This window comes from Zingiber officinale, chromosome 4A (genome assembly GCF_018446385.1).
Source record: "Zingiber officinale cultivar Zhangliang chromosome 4A, Zo_v1.1, whole genome shotgun sequence".
Classification (NCBI taxonomy): Eukaryota; Viridiplantae; Streptophyta; class Magnoliopsida; order Zingiberales; family Zingiberaceae; genus Zingiber; species Zingiber officinale.
In genome coordinates this window covers 31,643,266-31,663,063 of record NC_055992.1, presented here as the reverse complement: position 1 = coordinate 31,663,063, position 19,798 = coordinate 31,643,266, and the positions used below count along the sequence as shown (strand labels likewise).

General features: G+C 36.9%; 1 protein-coding gene across 1 annotated transcript in view; it reads right to left on the bottom strand.

Annotated features, from left to right (window-relative positions):
* Window positions 1-12,302, bottom strand: part of LOC121969780 (TOM1-like protein 4) — a 61,396-nt gene extending 49,094 nt beyond the window's left edge. The window contains exons 1-3 of the mRNA XM_042520025.1: window positions 12,038-12,302; window positions 11,716-11,833; window positions 10,719-10,797 (exon numbers count right to left, since the gene is read on the bottom strand). Coding sequence (XP_042375959.1) covers window positions 10,719-10,797; window positions 11,716-11,825 — 189 coding nt within the window. The 5' untranslated portion in view covers window positions 11,826-11,833; window positions 12,038-12,302. The remainder of the gene's footprint in view (window positions 1-10,718; window positions 10,798-11,715; window positions 11,834-12,037) is intronic.
* Between the last annotated feature and the right edge of the window lie 7,496 nt (window positions 12,303-19,798).

The window sequence follows — 19,798 nt, the reverse complement described above, 5'->3', positions numbered from 1 at the left end:
TCTTGACTTGAATCAATCATATTGATATTAAGTTGTAATTAGATTAACTTACACTAGCTAATAGAATTGCGCTTAAAATAGTTGAAACGGGTTATCTGAAATAAGCTAGATGGTTGAGTCTTTTGACCCAATTGAGCTCAAATTGTTAAACTGCATGCCCTCTCCTCTAGTTATTTGGAGAAGAAATCAGAAACAAATTCAGCCTATACTTCTCTTGGAAAATTTTTCCATATCAAATATATATTAAAAAAAAAAAAACTCGGTGCACGAAGCTCCCGCCATGCGGGGTCCCGGAGAAGGATCTATTGTACGCAGTCTTACCTTGCTTTTTGCAAGAGGTTGTTTCCAGGATTCAAACCTGTGACTTTTTAGTCACATGGCAACAACTTTACCGTTGCGCCAAGGCTCCCCTTCTCCATATGTATCAACACATTATATATATATATATATATATATATATTGTGTTGATACTAATTTTTTTCCTATTTTGGAAATATCACACATCCTCTGCATAAAAAGTAATATTTTTTTTTATGAAAATCATTCATAATACTGTCAGTGTAAACTTGCCCTTCTTATGCATCAGGATATGAACAATTGTCTTGTCTTTTTTTCCCTCCTTCCTTGTTCCATTATGATAGATATTTCAAAGTCATCCAACAAACAATTCGTTCCTTTATTTTTATCCACTTGATACATGGATGATGTATCCATTGGAAAGTTGAGATGAAAGCATGCTAGGTAGACCAAGAGTACAAAGGTTTTCAAACACAAGTTGCATTGGTATTTAAGTAATGCATCAATGCACATATTTACAACACTCGGATTATTGGCTCACGATACGAGCAGAAGACACTATCAGTGAACCAAATCTTTGTTTAGTTAACTTGGACAAAACTGATGGATGTGATTCCAACAATATCTACAGTGGTATGAACCAAATCTAGATCTAGATGGAATAATACTATCAAACGACTTCAAAAAATGATTTTAAAAGTAAAATTGTAAAGTATAGTAGCAAGTTCAATTATCCCCACAAGATAGAGCTTGACCAACCAAAAGATCAATTAATTCTAGTAATGATTTCTTCCACACTATGGAACAAGATCCTTTTAGTTTGAAACCGGTAGTGGTACTACAAATATATGTGCTTCCTGTAAACAAACATTATATTACATACACACTTATGTGATGTGCCCAAAGAAGGGCATGCTTATATGCAATTCATGTTTTTGGACAAGACAAACAAATTGTAATATATGAGCTATAATAGTTTTATTGCACATGCATATTGACGCAACACACATTACATATGCTAAGAACGATTGTGGAATGGATATGGTTAAACATGATATCTGCGAGAGTAAATATTTTATACAAACTACATAATAGATTGACCATGAGCGATTAATTTAATTTTATATGATATGAGTTTAAATTTGAAAATGTGAGATACTATGATCAATGGCATCAATTCCTACATATTTTGTTTCACCTAAAAGCATTTTGTTGAATACTTCCGAAGATTCTCTTAATTGTAGGGATTATGATTGATTTAGATTAGTTTGATTATAGAGATTGTAATTAATGATTGATAGACAGACCATAATTATAGGATTTTTCCCTCCTTATGTATATAAATACCTATATGCAAGCAAATTATTGGTGGGAAAAATATATTGTCTCTTTCTCTTTTACAAGGTATTAGAGTCATGTTTTCCTTCTTTGACATAATTTTTCTACCGCTCCTATTGCTGCTTCCTATTACCACTGCTGCCTTCTGTTGCCACCACTACCTCCTACTGTTGATTTCAGCGCCGATGTCCTTTTCTATCGATTTCTGCACCGATGTCCTTTTCTGTCGATTTCAGTGCTGATGCCTTGTGCTGTTGATTTCTGCGCCGACATCCTTTTCTACCTCACATTCTTTGTGTGACCACGGGTCGTCCTGACACAAATTTTTCCTCATCTTTCGACACTTCAGCTATGGTTGCTCGCGGTTGTGGGTTCTTTCGAGGTCGTAATAGTAGTCATGGTCATGGAACTGATACCACCAGGAGTAGTCATTTGTTTGTTCACTATAGTTGTTCCAACCATGCCTCCGAGAAGTGTTGGACGAATTTGGTAAGCCTAACTGAGCTAATAATGCATCTACCAAACTATCAACTCCATCACCAAACACTAACGGTCATGATGATATAGTCTCTATTTTTCATACTGATTATGAGAAATTACTTCGCTCTTCTGCTACCATTCCCTCTATCACTACTACCTCATCCTCTCCAGGTGCGTTTGTTGAGTCTTGTGATAAGTCTTGGATGCTAGATTCCGGTGCGTCTGCTCATATTACTAGTAACAAGTGTGTTCTTTTTCTCTTTTGTTTCCTCATCTTTATCCCCTATCCGTCTAGCCAATGGTATCTATTCTCTGATTATGGGAAGAGGTATTATCAGGCCAAATATTATTCTTGATAATGTTCTCTTTGCATGTAAATTTCCTATTAGTTTATTGTCCATAAGCTAGCTAACAAAAGCTCACAACTATTCTGTATCTTTTTATCCATCCTATTATATTATTCAGGACCTGTACACAATAAGGATAATTGGAGGACATGAGAGTGATGGCCTATACAATCTGGATTCGGTTACACCTGTAAGTTCACAGGTTATGTCTCCTTATCAGTGGCATTATCGTCTAGGTCACCCATCTTCTTCCACTCTGAAAAGTTTAGTTCTCGTTCCGTCTATGTCCTGTGAGTTCGGCAAACACCATCATACTTCTTTTCCTTCTAGAGTTGATAAACATAGTTCTTTTGCTTTTGAACTTGTTCATTATGATGTTTGGGGACCTAGTAGAGTTGAGCCGAGCGGAGGTTTTCAGTATTTTATAATTTTTGTTGATGATTATTCTCGCATGACTTGGTTATATTTATTTAAAATAGGAGTGAGGTTCCTAAGGTGTTAACATCATTTTATAACGAAATAAAAACTCAATATTCTATTGCCTTGCGTTTTCTTCGTACCGATAATGCACTTGAGTTCACTCTGAAGACAGTGTCTACATTCTGTAATTCTCATGGCATAATTCATCAACCCTCTTATTCATACACTTCTCAACAAAATGAAGTTGCTGAACGCAAACACCGTCATATTTTAGACGTAACTCATACTTTTCTTTGTCACATGTATGTTCCTAAGTTTTTGTGGGGGTGATGCTATACTCACAGCTTGCTTTCTCATAAATAGGATGTCTTCTAGTGTTACATGGGGATATCCCCTTCTCTTGTCTTCATCCTAACAAATCTCTTTTCTCTATGTCTCCTCGCATATTTGGTTATGTCTGTTTTGTTCATAATTTTTCTCCTGGCTTGGATAAATTGTCTCCTCTCTCTATTAAATGCATCCTGCTTGGATATTCTCAGACATAAAAAGGATATCGTTGTCTTAACCCACTCACAAAATGTAATTACACCTGTACAAATGTTACGTTTTTGAGTCTCAACCATACTTTTCTCCGCGTAGCTCAATCACATGATACATTAGCATATCCTCCATTACCTATCCCACCATCCATGTCTCCCACTACAGATGCTCCGTCCCCTAAACCATTGCAGGTGTACATGAGGTGTGCTCAGCCAAAACCAAATTCATGTCCCTCACCTCCTCTTCGATCCTCCGATAATGATCTGCCTATTGCTCTTTGTAAAGGTATTCGGTCGTGCACTACTCATCCTTTATCTAATCATATTTCATTTGATTACCTTGGTCTTGTAGTCCGCGCTTTTACTGTTTCTCTATCATATATAGAAGTTCCAGCTATTGGATCGCGACGGCTGGCTAGAAGGGGGGTTGAATAGCCTGAAAATAAAAAACACAACCTTTCCCGAACTTTCTTAAACTAACACTTGCATAAATTAGCTAAACAGAAAATAATAAAAAGAAGAGACACCGGATTTGACTTGGTTATAACCGGGAAGGTTGTTAATCCAAAGAAGAAGATCGCACTAAAAACTCCTTCAGGCGGAGAAGCCTCTTACAACGATGAAGCGCAGAATAAAGAAGCTAACTAGAAATTGAGCGTACAAGTGTTGGAAGTGAATTGCTTGAGTTGATTGAAAACTTCTAGATCAAGGGTGTATTTATAACCTTGGTCGGGGCGCCCTGGGGGATAAAACTTTATCCCCCAACATTCAGATCGCGATTGACGTGATCTGGTCAAAAAGTCAACTCCGGGCGCCCGGAAGGGTTCCGGGCGCCCCGGACCGTTCCGGATGCCCCGGCCTGTTCCGGGCGCCCCGGCTGGGAAAGCCAACCCCATTGACTTTTTTCAGCCCGAGTCTTCTGCTCCGGCTCCGTTCGCCTCAGACCGAGTCTTCCGCTCACTTGAGTGATCTCTGCTATCCGGAATAGGGCTCACCCGAACCCAACTTTCGGTCTTCTCGAGCAGGCTTCCGCTCCAGCTTCTCGTCCCTCGGAATCGCCACGTGCTTCCTTCTCGTCTGCCAGCTTACTCATCCGCAGTCTTCGTCCCTCGGTCACACCCCGTGCCGACCTTCTCGCTAACTGCGTCTCTTGCTCCTCGAGCAGTCTTCCGCTCCGGCTTCTCGTCCACTCCGGCTTCTCGTCCCTCGGAACCACCGCACGCTTCCTTCTCGTCCGCCGGTGTACTCTTCCGCAGCGCCTCGTCCCTCGGACGCACCACGTGTCGTCTTTCTCACTAGCTGCGTCTTCCGCTCGACTACCTGTGCTCCTAAGCTCCTACACACTTAGGCACAAGGTTAAAAACACACAAGATCTAACTTAACTTGTTGATCACATCAAAACAACCTTGGGGTTCCAACAATCTCCCCCTTTTTTATGTTAGCAACCCAAGTTAAGTTAGGGAAAAAGTAGACATAAAAATAAACTAACTAAATTTGCAATTAAGTGCAAAAAGATAGAAAATTTAAAGTTGGGTCTACCTCCCCCTAGACTTATACTTTTCCTTCTCCTCTTTTGATCACATAAAAAATTGGGATTCCGAAAAAAATCTAAGGGTTAAAAAATATTTCTAGCTTTTTTAAAAAAATTCTAAGTTAAATAAATTCTAAGTTAGAGAATTTGCAATAATTTTCAGCAAAAAAAATATTCTAAGTTAAAAACTTTAAAAAGAAAATTTTAAAAAATAATCTGATTTAAGAAATTTTGCAAAAATATTTTTGAAAAATTTTCTAAGTAAAGATTTAAGCATAAATATCTAATTTCAGATGAACTTTTAATTTAGGCAATTTTTAATTTTATACAAAAAGAAAATTAAAAAAAATTGAAAAATAAAAAATGTTAAAAAAAAACTTTTTAAAGCATTATTAAATTTCCACCTTAATGTTTTTATTAGAAAGTTAATTAAACATTTTTATTTCAATATTTTGGCTTCTAAGTCGTAGCAAGGCACTAGGCTTTCTTGGTTATTGGAGCAACAACCACTTCCTTAGACAAAGCCTCATAAAGAAATTTTAATGTCTAATTTTCTCGTTGAAAGCTCTAAATCTAATTAGTTCAAGTTCAAGTCAGACATGACTTTGGAACCCAATATAGGTTCCAGCCTACTGGATTAACTAGGAATTTTTTAGGGACATTTTTCTTTGAAAATTTTCTAATATGTCCCTTATGATATCGAAAATACCAATTTAAATTATTGTATTTTCTAAAATATGTTTTATTTGAACATGTATGATTTTTTAGACTATCTATTTGCATTTTCAAATTATTATTTTCTTATTTCAATTTTTCATTTTCTAATTTTGATTTGTCTAAATCTTCTAAAGGGCAAGATTTAGCTAGTATTATTTTAAAATTTTTATTTTCTTTTTCTAATTTGCAGCAATCTTTTGTTAATAATTTAACGAATTTAAAGAGTATGTCGGGAGGAAGAGATCGTACCTGACTTACCTTGTCGATCTAGTTGTCTGTTTCTCCCCCTGAACTGCTGCTTTCTTCCGACGTAGCTCCTCCTTTATCGATGCTCATCTCGGAAGAACATGAATCGCAGTCGTGGTCTTGATGACTCGCCATTAATGCGAGCCCGGAGAACGCCTCGACTTCTGATTCGGATGACGTATCGTCCCACGTCGCCTTTAGGACCTTGCGCTTTTGGACAGGTTTCTTACCTTTATCCTTGTCCTTGTTCTTTAGCTTGGGGTAGTTATCCTTGACGTGTTCTTCTTCGTCGCAGTGTAGCAGCGGATCATCCTTGTCTTTTTACCCTGCGGATGGTTAGAGGTTCTAGATTTACAAAGTTTTTTAAACTGTCTTACCATCATTACCATTTCCTCGTCGTCGAGAGAAGACTCCGACTCAGGTTCGTCTCTCGATGCTTTAAGGGCGACGTTGTTCTTGGGCTCCTTCGTATCTGCACATCTTGATTCGTACACTTCAAATATAGAAAAGAATTCTTCTAATGAAATTTTTTCTAAGTCTTTTGAAATATAAAAGGCATCTACTAGTGACGCCCAGTTTGAATTTCTCGGAAAAGAATTTAACACGTACCTTAGCGAATCTCGGTTACTTACCTTTTCTCCGAGATTCGATAGTCCAGTGATGGTTTCCTTTATCCTTGAGTGTAGATGCGCAACTATCTGATCTTCTCCAAGTCGCAGGCTGGTAAGCTAGTTGCGGAGTAAATCCCGTTTTGCGAGCTTTGCTTCGGACGTTCCTTCGTGCAGTTCAAGAAACTTCTCCCAAAGTTCCTTCGCGGAGTCATAGTTGCCGATCCGATTGACTTCTTGTGGCGGAAAAACGATTAGTAGATGGTACTCAGCTTTGCCGTTTGTCACGTAGTCGGCCTGCTCCTTTTTCGTCCGTATTTCTCCTTACCTTCCGGTGCTGTAAAATCGAATTCCATAATTAACATTAAGTCAAAATCAGTTTTAAAGAATACTTGCATTCACTTTTTTCAGCTAGAGAATTCTCCTTCGAACTTCGGCGGGTAGATGCTTGGTCCGACCATTATATCGTTGCTTCGTTCGACGGTTAGTCCTCCTGAAGCGCCTTGGCTCTGATACCACTTGTTGGATCGCGGCGACCGGCTAGAAGAGGGGTTGAATACCTGAAAATAAAAAACACACCCTTTCTCGAACTTTCTTAAACTGACACTTGCATAAATTAGCTAAACAGAAAATAACAAAAAGAAGAGGCACCGGATTTAACTTGGTTACAACCGGGAAGGTTGTTAATCCAAGGAAGATGATCGCACTAAAAACTCCTTCAGGCGGAGAAGCCTCTTACAACGATGAAGCGCAGAATAAAGAAGCTAACTAGAAATTGAGCGTACAAGTGTTGGAAGTGAATTGCTTGAGTTGATTGAAAGCTTCTGGACCAAGGGTGTATTTATTGCCTTGGTCGGGGTGCCCCGAAGGGATTCCGGGCGCCCCGAAGGGATTCTGGACGCCCTGAGGGATAAAACTTTATCCCCCAACGTTCAGATCGCGATTGACGTGATCTGGTCAAAAAGTTAACTCCGGGCACCCGGAAGGGTTCGGGGCGCCTCGGACAATTCCGGGCGCCCCGGACTGTTCCAACCACCCAGACAGTTCCGGGCGCCCTGGCTGGGAAAGTCAACCCCGTTGACTTTTTTCAACCTGGGTCTTCTGCTCCGGCTCAGTTCGCCTCAGACCGAGTCTTCCGCTCGCTTGGGTGATCTCTGCCATCCGGAATAGGGCTCACCCGAACCCAATTTCCGATCTTCTCGAGCAGGCTTCCACTCCGGCTTCTTGTCCCTCGGAATCGCCGCGTGCTTCCTTCTTGTCCGCCAACGTACTCATCCTCAGTCTTCGTCCCTCGGTCGCACCCCGTGTCGACCTTCTCGCTAGCTGCGTCTCTTGCTCCTCGAGCAGTCTTCCGCTCCGGCTTCTCGTCCCTCGGAACCACCGCACGCTTCCTTCTAGTCAGCCGGTGTACTCTTCCATAGCGTCTCGTCCCTCGGACGCACCGCGTGCCGTCCTTCTCACTAGCTGCGTCTTCCGCTCGACTAACTGTGCTCCTAAGCTCCTGCACACTTAGACACAAGGTTAAAAACACACAGGACCTAACTTAACTTGTTGATCACACCAAAACAACCTTGGGGTTCCAACACCAGCTTCCTACTCTAAGACTTATCAACACTTGACTTGGCAAACTACAATGGATGAAGAAATGTATGGCCTTATCTCTTGTGGTACTTGGGAGCTATTGGCTGTATCACCTTCTGTTGATATTGTTGCTTGTCATTGGGTATTTACTTTAAAATTTAAAGCTAACAGTACTATTAATCAATACAAAGCTCGTCTGGTGGCCAAAGAATTTAAATAGACTTATGATGTTGATTACTTTGAGACGTTCTCTCCTATTGCTCGTCTGAATTTTATTAGAGTTCTGTTCTCCTTGGCTGTCAATCAATCTTGGTCAATGTATCAGCTAGATGTGAAGAATGTCTTTCTTTATGGCGATTTCCACGAGACAATGTTTATGGAGCAACCTCCAGGTATGTTGCTCAGGAGGATAATGCTACTGTAGTTTGCAGACTTAAAATGGCTATTTATGATCTTAAACAAAGCCTCAGAGCCAAGTTTGATAAATTCAGTAATATAATCATTGTGGTTGGCTTCAAATAGTGCAAATCGAATCATTTTTTGTTTGTACGATAGAGCACAAATGGGATTATCATTCTTATTGTTTATGTTGATAACATCCTAATATCCAGCAGTGATATATGTGGGATAAAGAAACTAAGAAGTATTTGTAGCAATACTTTGTGACAAGGGATATGGGATGTCCTAAGTATTTCTTGGTAACTGAAATTGCTCACAATAAATCTTGAGTTTCATTATGCCAACGAAGGTATACTACAGATTTACTCAAAGAAACTGGATTGCTTGGAACGAAGTTAGTTGATATGCCTATAGATATCAATTCAAGTGTTTGGGATGATACTGGAGAGTTATTTGAGGATAAGGTAAAATATAAATGACTTGTTGGGAAACTCATCAACTTAATAGTAACGAGACCTAACATCTCTTTTGCACTTGAAATAGTCCATCATTTTATGGATAAACTGAAGCAAATTCACTGGGATGCCGCTATCAGGATTCTTAAGTGTTGTCATTTAAGAGAAATGGGCACCTAAAGATCGAAGCTTATTCTAATGCCGACTATGCTGAATCTAAGACCGATAAACGGTCCACTTCTAAGTATTGCATTTATGTAGGGGGAAATCTAGCAGCATGGCGAAGTAAGAAACAAACTGTTGTTGCTAGGTCGACTGTCGAAGCTGAGTACAAAGCCATGGCTCACAGTGTAATCGAGATGTTATGGTTGAAAATTTTTCTTGAAGAATTATGGTTCACGTACAATGAACCACTGCCAATGTACTGTGATAACCAAGCAGCTATTCACATTGCAAGTAACCCAATTTTTCATGAGAGGACTAAGCATATTGAGGTTGATTGTCACTTTATTGGCGAGTGTGTAATGAGCTAAAAAATTGTTACTCTATTCACATCATCATCCAACCAAGTTGTCGATGTCTTCACAAAAGCATTGGAGGAAAATAATTCTCGAACTTTGTGACAAACTGGATATGATTGACTATATGATTCAGCTTGAGAGAAAGTGTTGAATATTTCAGAAGATTCCCTTAATTGTAGGGATTATGATTGATTTAGATTAGCTTGATTATAGAATTGTAATTAATGATTGATAGACATACCAAAATTATAGGATCATTTTTCCCCTTTTATGTATATAAATATCTACATGTAAGCGAATTATTGGTAGGAGAAATATATTATCTCTTTCTCTTTTACACAACCTATCATATTGCTAATTTTTTTGTAGTCAATAAGAATCATTTTAATCCCATCTTACTCTTGTATTTGTGAAACAAGGATATTGAGTAAACTCAACTTGAAGCCTCACAGTAAAGACTAAAGGTGAATTGGAGGATGATATGAAAATATGGTCAATGCATATACTATGAGGGTGTATATCATTGTAAGATAAAGACTCTTAGGACAAACCTGAATTAGAATTATTCTGAGATGATGATAGAAAGCCCTTTATTGTCTCTTAATGATATTTAATGACTTGCCTAGAATTCACACAATTCAGTAGGAACCAAGAATTTTTAAGCAATGTTATGAACAACTACTATGGTCTATGAAGGTGCAGGAATATTTTCATGCAGGATATTGTAAATAGGACATGGCAACTTGTATCAGAAAGCATAAAAAATATAATCCCATTGTGCAAGTTTTTTGTTAAGTGTGCTTATAATGTGAAATCTTGAATACAACATATACTTAGTAGAAATACTTGCTAATGAATATGTAGTAAATTCATGGGTAGGGCAAAAGAATTTTTGTGGACACAAGAATTTTTGTTTGTAAGCTAATTTAAGATAAGATTCTAGAGTGTATATTGTATAAACATGCCAAGATAATGGCTCAAGTTATTTTTTATTATTACAGTTGACAACATCAGGTTAAGAGATTATATAGTAGAGAAATTTAGCAGTTAGACCCTATTATTGTCCAAAAAAAGCATATTGCTGCATTAGTTCAGAAGAAGAGTAAACCAAACAATCTGTAAATAGGTCATGAATGATTTCATTGTTAAATATCAGGAATTTGGATTAGACTTTTCAATATATATAATTTTTAAAATATACACTTTTTAAATTACAAGAAAAGAGAAGCAAGTACTTACAACTAGTGCCAGAAGTTGAATTTTTGGGTTCTTACTTCCAAGGCGCTTCTTAAGTATTTTCAGTGCATCCTTTGCTTGTCTACTCAAAAAGAAAGGATTAGTAAAAAGAGATGTCAATATATATATATATAAAATAAAAAATTAATATGAGGATAAAACATCTCAATAAAATTAAATATTAAGCAGATTAGTTAAACAAATAACATAGCAAGCCAGTTAACCATACTCCATGGATAATAATTTTCCAGACCCCTCGGGACGGTCTAGTGGTTAGCATATGAGATGTTGCCATCACGAGGTCTGGGATTCAAATCTCGACAAAGCCGAGGTAAATGTCTTCCTTATATGCTAGTCACTATTCCAAAGGCTAGTAGCCGTCCGTGATTTACCTCCTCCGTGTTGGCCCTGGGACGGGTTAGCGGGGGCGCTGGGAGCGAGCGTATTCGTCTTGTGCCACCATGAATAATAATTTTCCATATTGGTTGTATACATCAATAAAATATATGCTGACCTATCTAAATCCATAGATGTAATGTTCTCAAAACTAGCTTATATTAATAGACTAAAATGTAGGTTCAATATATCAAATGTATACATATACTATTAGCATCAAGTCAAGCAATTTATAAGTACGCTTCACATTAAATTTCTCTAATCATTCACGAGAAAATCCACACTTTGAAAGTTTAAGATGCTGAAGAAAAAGAAAATGTCTGACATCTGATTAGCTATATTAAGTATATATATGAAGCCAAGCTTATCCAGCCATCAAAAGGTTCAAATCTATCAACAATATCTTTTGGATAGTCAAAGAAACTAGATGCGGTAAGGTGGAAAAAGGCAGCATCCAAGCTTATGGAACAATCCCAATGTCACCAAGTGGCTCGTCCATTCAGTAACTTCCCCCAACACAAAACAAAATGCCAAGTAAAACCAAATGAAAATGCTACAACAAATCGAGATCTGCTAAAGGGAACGAGCAGGCAGCGAAAGGTACCCAGGATCCATATTAATAATGTCGCACAACTCGATGTTGATCGCCCAGTCCGGGTCGGTTAACGAATCGCTCGTAGCCCGTTCCGCGCACACCGCCGCCGTAGCCATCATCAACAAATCTGCCACGTAAGGGGAAAAAAAGCAATGCACCAAACACAAGTTAGCATAATATCAAATTTCAAAATCTACAAAAGATAAGGAAGAAAAGGGAAAACACCACAGATTCATGGCAATGCAAGAGCTAAGCAATCGATCATGAGTGTGAGAGTCCATGACAAAGTAAAAAAAAAGAAAAATAAAACGGAGGATGCCAAAGTCATTACCTTAACGCCAGCGAGAAGCGATGAAAAATCCCTTTCCGCAACAAATTCTTATCTTAAGGAATAATTAAGCAGATTAGTTCGTCAAAATCAAGTAGCCAGATTTCGATTTAAAGAAGAAAAACAACGAAGAAGAAGATGAAGAAGAAGAAGGAAGGAGCTCGACGGTTGAACGGATGCCGATCGAGAGAGACCAAGAGAGGAACAAGACAGCAAACATCTACTTCGTTTCCATTCCGGCTGCGTACTAGATTTTATACTCAAAATTCTCCACCACGAAGTCCAACGCGTTAAATTTAATGTGAAACCCAGCTCAATGGATCGGATCCACAGATTAGTTTTCGGATTTAGGATCCGACTGGACCGCTTTGAAAAAACTTTCTCAACTGGTTTCTAATAGTTAAGTTTTTTTTTTTATCCACTTTATCCCTTATTTTATACCTAAAATATTTTATTATTTTCAGTCAATCTAACCGTAATAACTCTGCCATAGATTAATTAAAATATTTAAATTATCAAAAATTAAATGATATTATTTTATATAAAATAGATTTAAAATGATATTATTTTATAAAACACAGTTTAAAAATTAATATATATATTTTAGAAAATATTTCTAAGATAATAGTATTTTAAATAAAACAATATTAAAATGGACTTAAAAATATTTTTTTAATATATTATTTTCTGCGATATAAATTAAAGAAAACGTTCTTTTAATTTTCTGCGACACTGTCGGTTTAGTGAACTCCATTTCGGATTTGAAATGCTGGAATTCGGATTCGAATTCGGGTTCGGCAGAGTAGCTTTGAGCGAACCAAGTCATTGACAGCGGCGGATCATCAGCATTGACCCTTCCGTCTGACTTGAGGATAAAGCTAACAACTTGTCGGGAAAGTTAATTAGCTCATCTGTTGTTGGAAAATGGCACGTTTACGTGTCACTTCAGCCAATGTTTAAATGAAAGTTATTTCATTTAAAAAACATTGCGTGACAATCTAAACAGCTAGCAATTGTTTTAAATGCCGACACGCAGACAAAGACTCAGGAACAAGATATATAATTAAAGATCTAAAAAGTTAAATGTGCACTTTATAGTGTAACTATCCCAAACGAACTGTTTTCAGATATCTGTTTATGAACAAATTTAAAAAAAAAAAAACATAGATGACTTAGTCAAGTGTAGTAGACAAACATGGCCGTTTCTGCCATCTATTTTTAAGGTTTCATCTAGTAATTACGATGAAGTAATCATTGAATTCGTCAACGTTCTGTTGATATATAGAGAATCATGTTGGATTTGACTAGGATAGGTTTGTAATACAATTAATTACAAGTTATTATTGGAGAAGGGAACAAATACAGATAGATATGTGTTTATTATTTTTCTTATTTTTCCTCATACTTATATCTGTAATTTGTTATCATGCAGTAAAAATTAGTTTGAAATTAAATTTTTATTTAAGAGACTTAGCTTTTAGTGTCTTCTGTTTTCCATCTCTTCCTATTCACTCAAAATAAGCAATGCATTAAGAAAATGTTACTACGTTGTGTACGTAGATGAGATCGAAGCACAACAGGAATGCTGTCAGAATTCTATCGAGATTGTGTGTCTTATAGAGAAGAAGAACATCCGAGGCTTGAGATTTGGTTCATGGAATCATGAAGAGCTTTCTAATTCATTCGTGGTTGTTCTTCCTATAGCAAATTATTTTTCGATATCTTCTCCGATCTTCTTCTTTGAGTATCACTATGAGTTTTTTCATTTTGTACGAAAAACGAAGATCAAGATCTACTACAATTTTTGTATTAATGTATTTTTCATACTTTAAAACTATCAACAATGGTATCAGAGCATTAGTTCTAAAAATTCATAAAACTTACCCCTATATCGAGAGATCATTGCTTGCCAGTGACAACATCTTGAAAGAGGGATGTTGTCAACGACAGCGCTGCTCGTTGGTAGAAACATTGTTGTTGTGAATAGTGCTGCGTCGGGTCAAAAAAAATACGACAGCGTCACGATTTCCATCGAAGTTGGGCTTCGCATGGTGGAAGGTCGTTGGTGATGTATTTTCCAGGATAGGTGAGAACATTCGAGTTGGCCGGGGATGCGCCTGTGGCTACCGATGCAGCTGTGGGTTGCTTCTCGTTGTTTCTGTGCAAGCATACTCCGACAACTACGTTGGACCAAGAGCGATCGGTGTTCGACATCTAAAAGGGTCGGCAACTACCCCAGGATGTCGGCGGTTGGCGGTTGTTGGCGATGACTGTGTTTGTCGCATTTCGTGAGGCTGAAGGTGTGCGGCAAAAACGATGAAGAAGATGAACAGTTACTGCGTGCATGCACAATAATGAAAATTTATTTATAATAAAAAATTGAAAAGCTCATTTTCTTTATAAAATCAAAACGTAAGAAAATAGAAAAGTGAAATAATATATGATACATATTATTTAATGGTTGATTGAACCAGATTTGTTTTTGATCCAAATTAGTTCGTCAGATCTGGTTTTTAACCTAAGTCTAGTTTAAATCATTAGTTGATTTAATCATATCAGTTTTGGTTCAATAAGACTTAGTTCTAGTTTAAATCATTGGTTGGTTCAACCAGATCAATTTGATCCGATCAGACCAAGAGCTGGTTCAAATCATTAGTTGTTTTAAACCGACTAATTTGGCAAATTAGTTTGGTCCAATCTGACCCGGTCTGTGATTTAAATCATTAGGTGGTTTAACTAAACTAATTAGATTTATATTAATGGGTCAAACTTAATCCAATAGACATTGGTTTGATCAAATAAATCTGAGTTTAATCAATAAGTCTAAGATTGACTTAAATAGGCTTAGATTAACAAAATAAAGGTAAGACATCCTAATCCAATTAGATTAGTTCGAAAGAGGATAATGGACAAAGTTCAGAATCTGGTTTCCTAATCGACCGGTCTAATGGGTCAGTTGACTTAGACTCCTAAAAATCGAGAAAATTTATTTTTCTTGATTAATAATGTTAGTTCTATGCATGCATAAATTGAATTAAGTCGGTTTTATACTGGTAAATTAGTTTTGTATTGACTTATTTAATTTATAGATGGCACGGACTATTACCACCTTGACTCGTCGCAAAGTACGATGGAACCAGCTGAGAGAGGAAATTTAGGAGATTAAATATAACCCAGTTTATCGAGTCAACAGACACATTGAAAGGCTTGATCAATTGTTATGGAAACTTGAGCGAGAAATGTTTTCAGTCCTAGACAATTATAGGATCTGGGCTTTGATGTGTTCATTGTCGGAGTATCCTAAGGTGAAAACAGACTATGTATAGGGTGAATCTCATATGCACAGTTGTGTGTAGAGCTACTTCACCATGTGGATCAAGAGAATCCTAAAGAGTTTGAGGAGGATCCACAAGAGGATCTGAATGCAGATCCAATAGAGAATTCTGAAGTTAGTCTACCGGAGATTGCCTCAAATGAGTCCAGGTTCAAGGGGATTGAGTTGAACACTGCACTGGTATTTGTCCTAGTGGGAGTGGTGGTTGTTGGTCAGTCTTAGGAAGATCATACCGATTCTACTGTACAAAAATTTTGTATAAATGTCGAACCTTTCCTAATAACCTATTGTGTTCTTTAGAAATTAAATTAGGAATCGCAAACGGAACTTAACATTATTGATTCTAAATTTAACTTATTTATTCTTAATGGTTTAGATTTAGATCGTAAACGATACTTAACATTATTGATCCAAATCCACCTATGTTATAAATTCAATTAAATATTAATTTCCCAAATTAGCTTCCAGGTCCAACATGGCGAGACACTAGGCCTTCTTGGATATGGGAGCAACCACCACTTCTTAGACAAAGTCTTTTAAGGAAAGCTAATATTTAATTTCCTTATATAACTCTAGGTTTAACCAAAAAGAACAATCGAATCACAAATTCGAAAAATAAAAAAAAAAACACAAACTCGAATTACTAATTCGAAAAATTAGAATATAATGCCTCTTGTGTTTGGAATTCATACAAAGAAAATACTAGCATGATGCAGAAGAAAATTATTAGTTATACATTTTCTTTGTATGCTAATAACCTCGAGATCTTCTGCCGTATTCCTCGCCTCCTCTTAGACGTCGTGTGGGCGACGATCCTCCAAGATGAACACCACCCAAAGGCTTCTTCCTCCTCTAAAATCCGACCACCACCATCACAAAATAAAAGAGAGCAAGGGGAAAAGAAGAAGGGGAGGGCCTGCCACAAGAAGGAGCACCAACTAGAAAATAAGAATTGATGTGTCATGAGGCCTTTCCTCCCCTTATTTTATAATACTTGCCCAAGGCAAATAAGGAATGATTTTTACAAAAATTAAAATCTTCCTCTTATTTTTCCTTTTCCCCTTTTATTTTTCCTTTTCTCCTTTAATTGATAGTTTGATTCAATCATTGATTGGGTGGCCCCTTACTTGGGCACCAAACAAGGGTGGTCGACCCTTTAAAGGAAAAAAATAATCTTGTAAAAAATTTTATAAGCAAAGAACGAAAGCTCTTATAAAGTTTTACAAGCTCTCTTTTAATTTCCTAATGTGGATGTTAAAAAAGGAAAGTTTTAAAAATTAAAACCAAGTTTTAAAATTTAAAATTTCTCTTTTAAAATTTCATTTTTTAACATGGTTACAAAATTAGAAAGTTTCAAATTTAAAATTCTCTTCCTTTTTTTCCAATAACCATGAGGATGGTTAAAAAAGAAAAGTTTTAAAACTTTTAAACTTTCTTTTAAACCATGTGGCCTAATTCAAATAAGGGAAGTTTTATAATTTAAAATCTCTTTTTTAAAACTTGTAGATATCTACAAAGAGAAGATTTTAAAATTTTAAAACACCTCTCCTAATTTGAATAATGGTGGTCGGCCCCTTAAAACTAATTGTGGTCGGCCCCCTTAGAAAGAATAGTGGTCGGCCCTTGGCTTGGTCACCAAGCCTTGGGCCGACCCCCTCTTGGACACCAAGATGGGCTTTACATGGGTGGATATGAGACATTAATGAGGTTACGACAGGGACCTATAGGAGAAATTGATTTTGCCCTTCCGACGAGCTTGAGTATCTCGTGTTCGCCCCGAACACACAACTCAAGTTCATCAATAATAACTCATTCCACTAGAGAGTTATTATTGCACTACCGCACCAACCCCAAATTACATTATGAGCTCCTTCTTATCATGAGTGTGTTAATCTCCCTGTGTTTAAGATATCGAATGTCCATTAATTTAATAAGTTACTGACAACTCATTTAATTAACATCTAGTCCAAGAGTAGTACCACTCAACCTTATCGTCATGTCGGACTAAGTCCACCTGCAAGGTTTAACATGACAATCCTTATGAGCTCCTCTTAAGACATTCTCAACCTAGATTACTAGGACACAGTTTTCTTCTATAATCAACAACACACACTATAAGTAATATCATTTCCTAACTTATCGGGCCTATTGATTTATCAAGCTAAATCTCACCCTTTGATAAGTTAAAGAAATAAATACTAAATATATGTGCTTGTTATTATATTAGGATTAAGAGCACACACTTCCATAATAACTAAGGTTTTGTTCTTTTATTAAGTCAGTATAAAAAGAACTTACCTTAAATTGTCTTACTCAATACACTCAGAGTGTACTAGTATAATTTATTAGTCAAGATAAACTAATACCTAATTACACTACGACTATTCCAACGGTTTATTCCTTTCCATCTTAGTCGTGAGAAACTGTTTATAATTTATAAAGAACTGATAACATGATCTTCTGTGTGTGACACCACACACCATGTTATCTACGAAATTAATTGAACAACTACACTTAACATAAATGTAGATATTTTTGACCAATGTGATTCTTTATTTCAAAAAAATAAATGTTTACAAAAGCTAGGCTTTTAATATACACTCTAACAATCTCCCACTTATACTAAAAGACTAAGCTGTCATATCTGCTGTCATACATCTGAATCTCAACCCTTCAACATGCCCATCAAAAGCTCTTGCCTTAAGTGCCTTAGTGAAAGGATCTCTCAGGCTATTATCTGATGCAATCTAGGCGGCAACAACTTCTTCTCGTTATACGATGTCTTGTATTGGGTGGTACTTCTCGTTATACGATGTCTCGTATTGGGTGGTACTTGCGTTCTATTGTGTTTACTTGCCTTATGGACTTATGGTTCCTTCGAGTTTGCTACTGCACCACTATTATTAAAAAAAATTATAATAATTTTTGGACAAACCAGAAATCATGTCTAAGTCTATCATGAAGTTTCTGAGCCATATAACTTCTATGGCTGCCTCAGAGGTTGCCACATACTCAGCTTTTATGGTGAAGTGCGGAAAAGCACCTATGCTTAACACTCCTCTATAGTTATGGCTTCACCTCCTAAAGTAAACACAAAAACTCCAAGGTCGTCTTACTATTGTCCCTATCTGATTGGAAGTCAAAATCTGTGTAACCCACAGGATCAAATCATTTTCCTTGTATACTAGCATATAATCTCTAGTCCCTCTAAGGTACTTCAATATATACTTTACCACAGTCCAATGTCCCTGTCCAGGGTTACTTTGATATCTGCTAATCATGCCCTTGGCAAAACAGATATCCGATCTCGTACATAGCATAACATACATTAGGCTTCCGACAACCGAAGCATAAGGAATTACCTTCATGTCTTTTATCTCCTTTGATGTCTTCGGAGTCATCTCTTTAGATAAAGCTACTCCAGGCCTAAAAGGTAGAAAACCTTTCTTAGAGTCTTGCATGCTAAAACGAGCAAGAATTGTATCGATATATGAAGCTTAGGATATACATAATATTATTTTCTTGCGATCCCTTATTACTTTGATCACAAGAATATGTGCATTCTCCCAAGTCCTTCATATCTAATTGTTTGGACAACCATACCCTTACTTCTGACAACACTTTGATATTGTTTCCAACTATCAAAAATGTCATCTACGTATAGTACATAAAATACCACCACACTTCCATCACACTACTTGTATACACAAGACTCATCCGGACACTGAATAAATCCTTTTGACTGGATTACTTCATTAAACCAGATGTTCCAAGACCTTGAAGCTTTGCTTCAGTCCATAGACTGATTGAGCTTGCACACAAGATGCTCTTTGCCCTTTGTAATGAATCCTTCTGGTTACTTTATATGGAAGTTTTCTTCAAGACTTCTATTAAGGAAAGCTGTCTTGACATCCACTTGTCAAATCTCATAGTCCATATGAACAGTAATAGATAAAAGAATCCGGATAGACTTAAGCATGGCTACCGGTGAAAAAGTTTCCTTTTTCAACAAGCATTGCTTTGAAAGTTTCCACCTTCCTGTCTATCCCTCTTTTCCTATAGTAGACCTATTTTCACTCAATAGCTTTTACACCATTTGATAATTCTACAATCTCTCAGACTTTATTATAATACATATATTCTAATTCTGTATTCATTGCTCTTTGCCAAGATGCTGCATCTTTATTTTGGAGTGCTTCGTCATATGTCTAGGGATCAGGTTCATGTTCACTTGGGATCAAGTCCAAAAACTCTCCTAAAACATGAATCTTTTAGGTTGCCTGACAACCCTCCCACTATGACGAGACACTGTCTGTGTATTATTTGTGATACGTGTTGCAGTTTCTTGTGATATTTCATCTTGTACAGTTGGTACTAGATTAGATGTGTCCTTTATTATTTCCTTAAGAACAAATTTACTTATGGGCTTG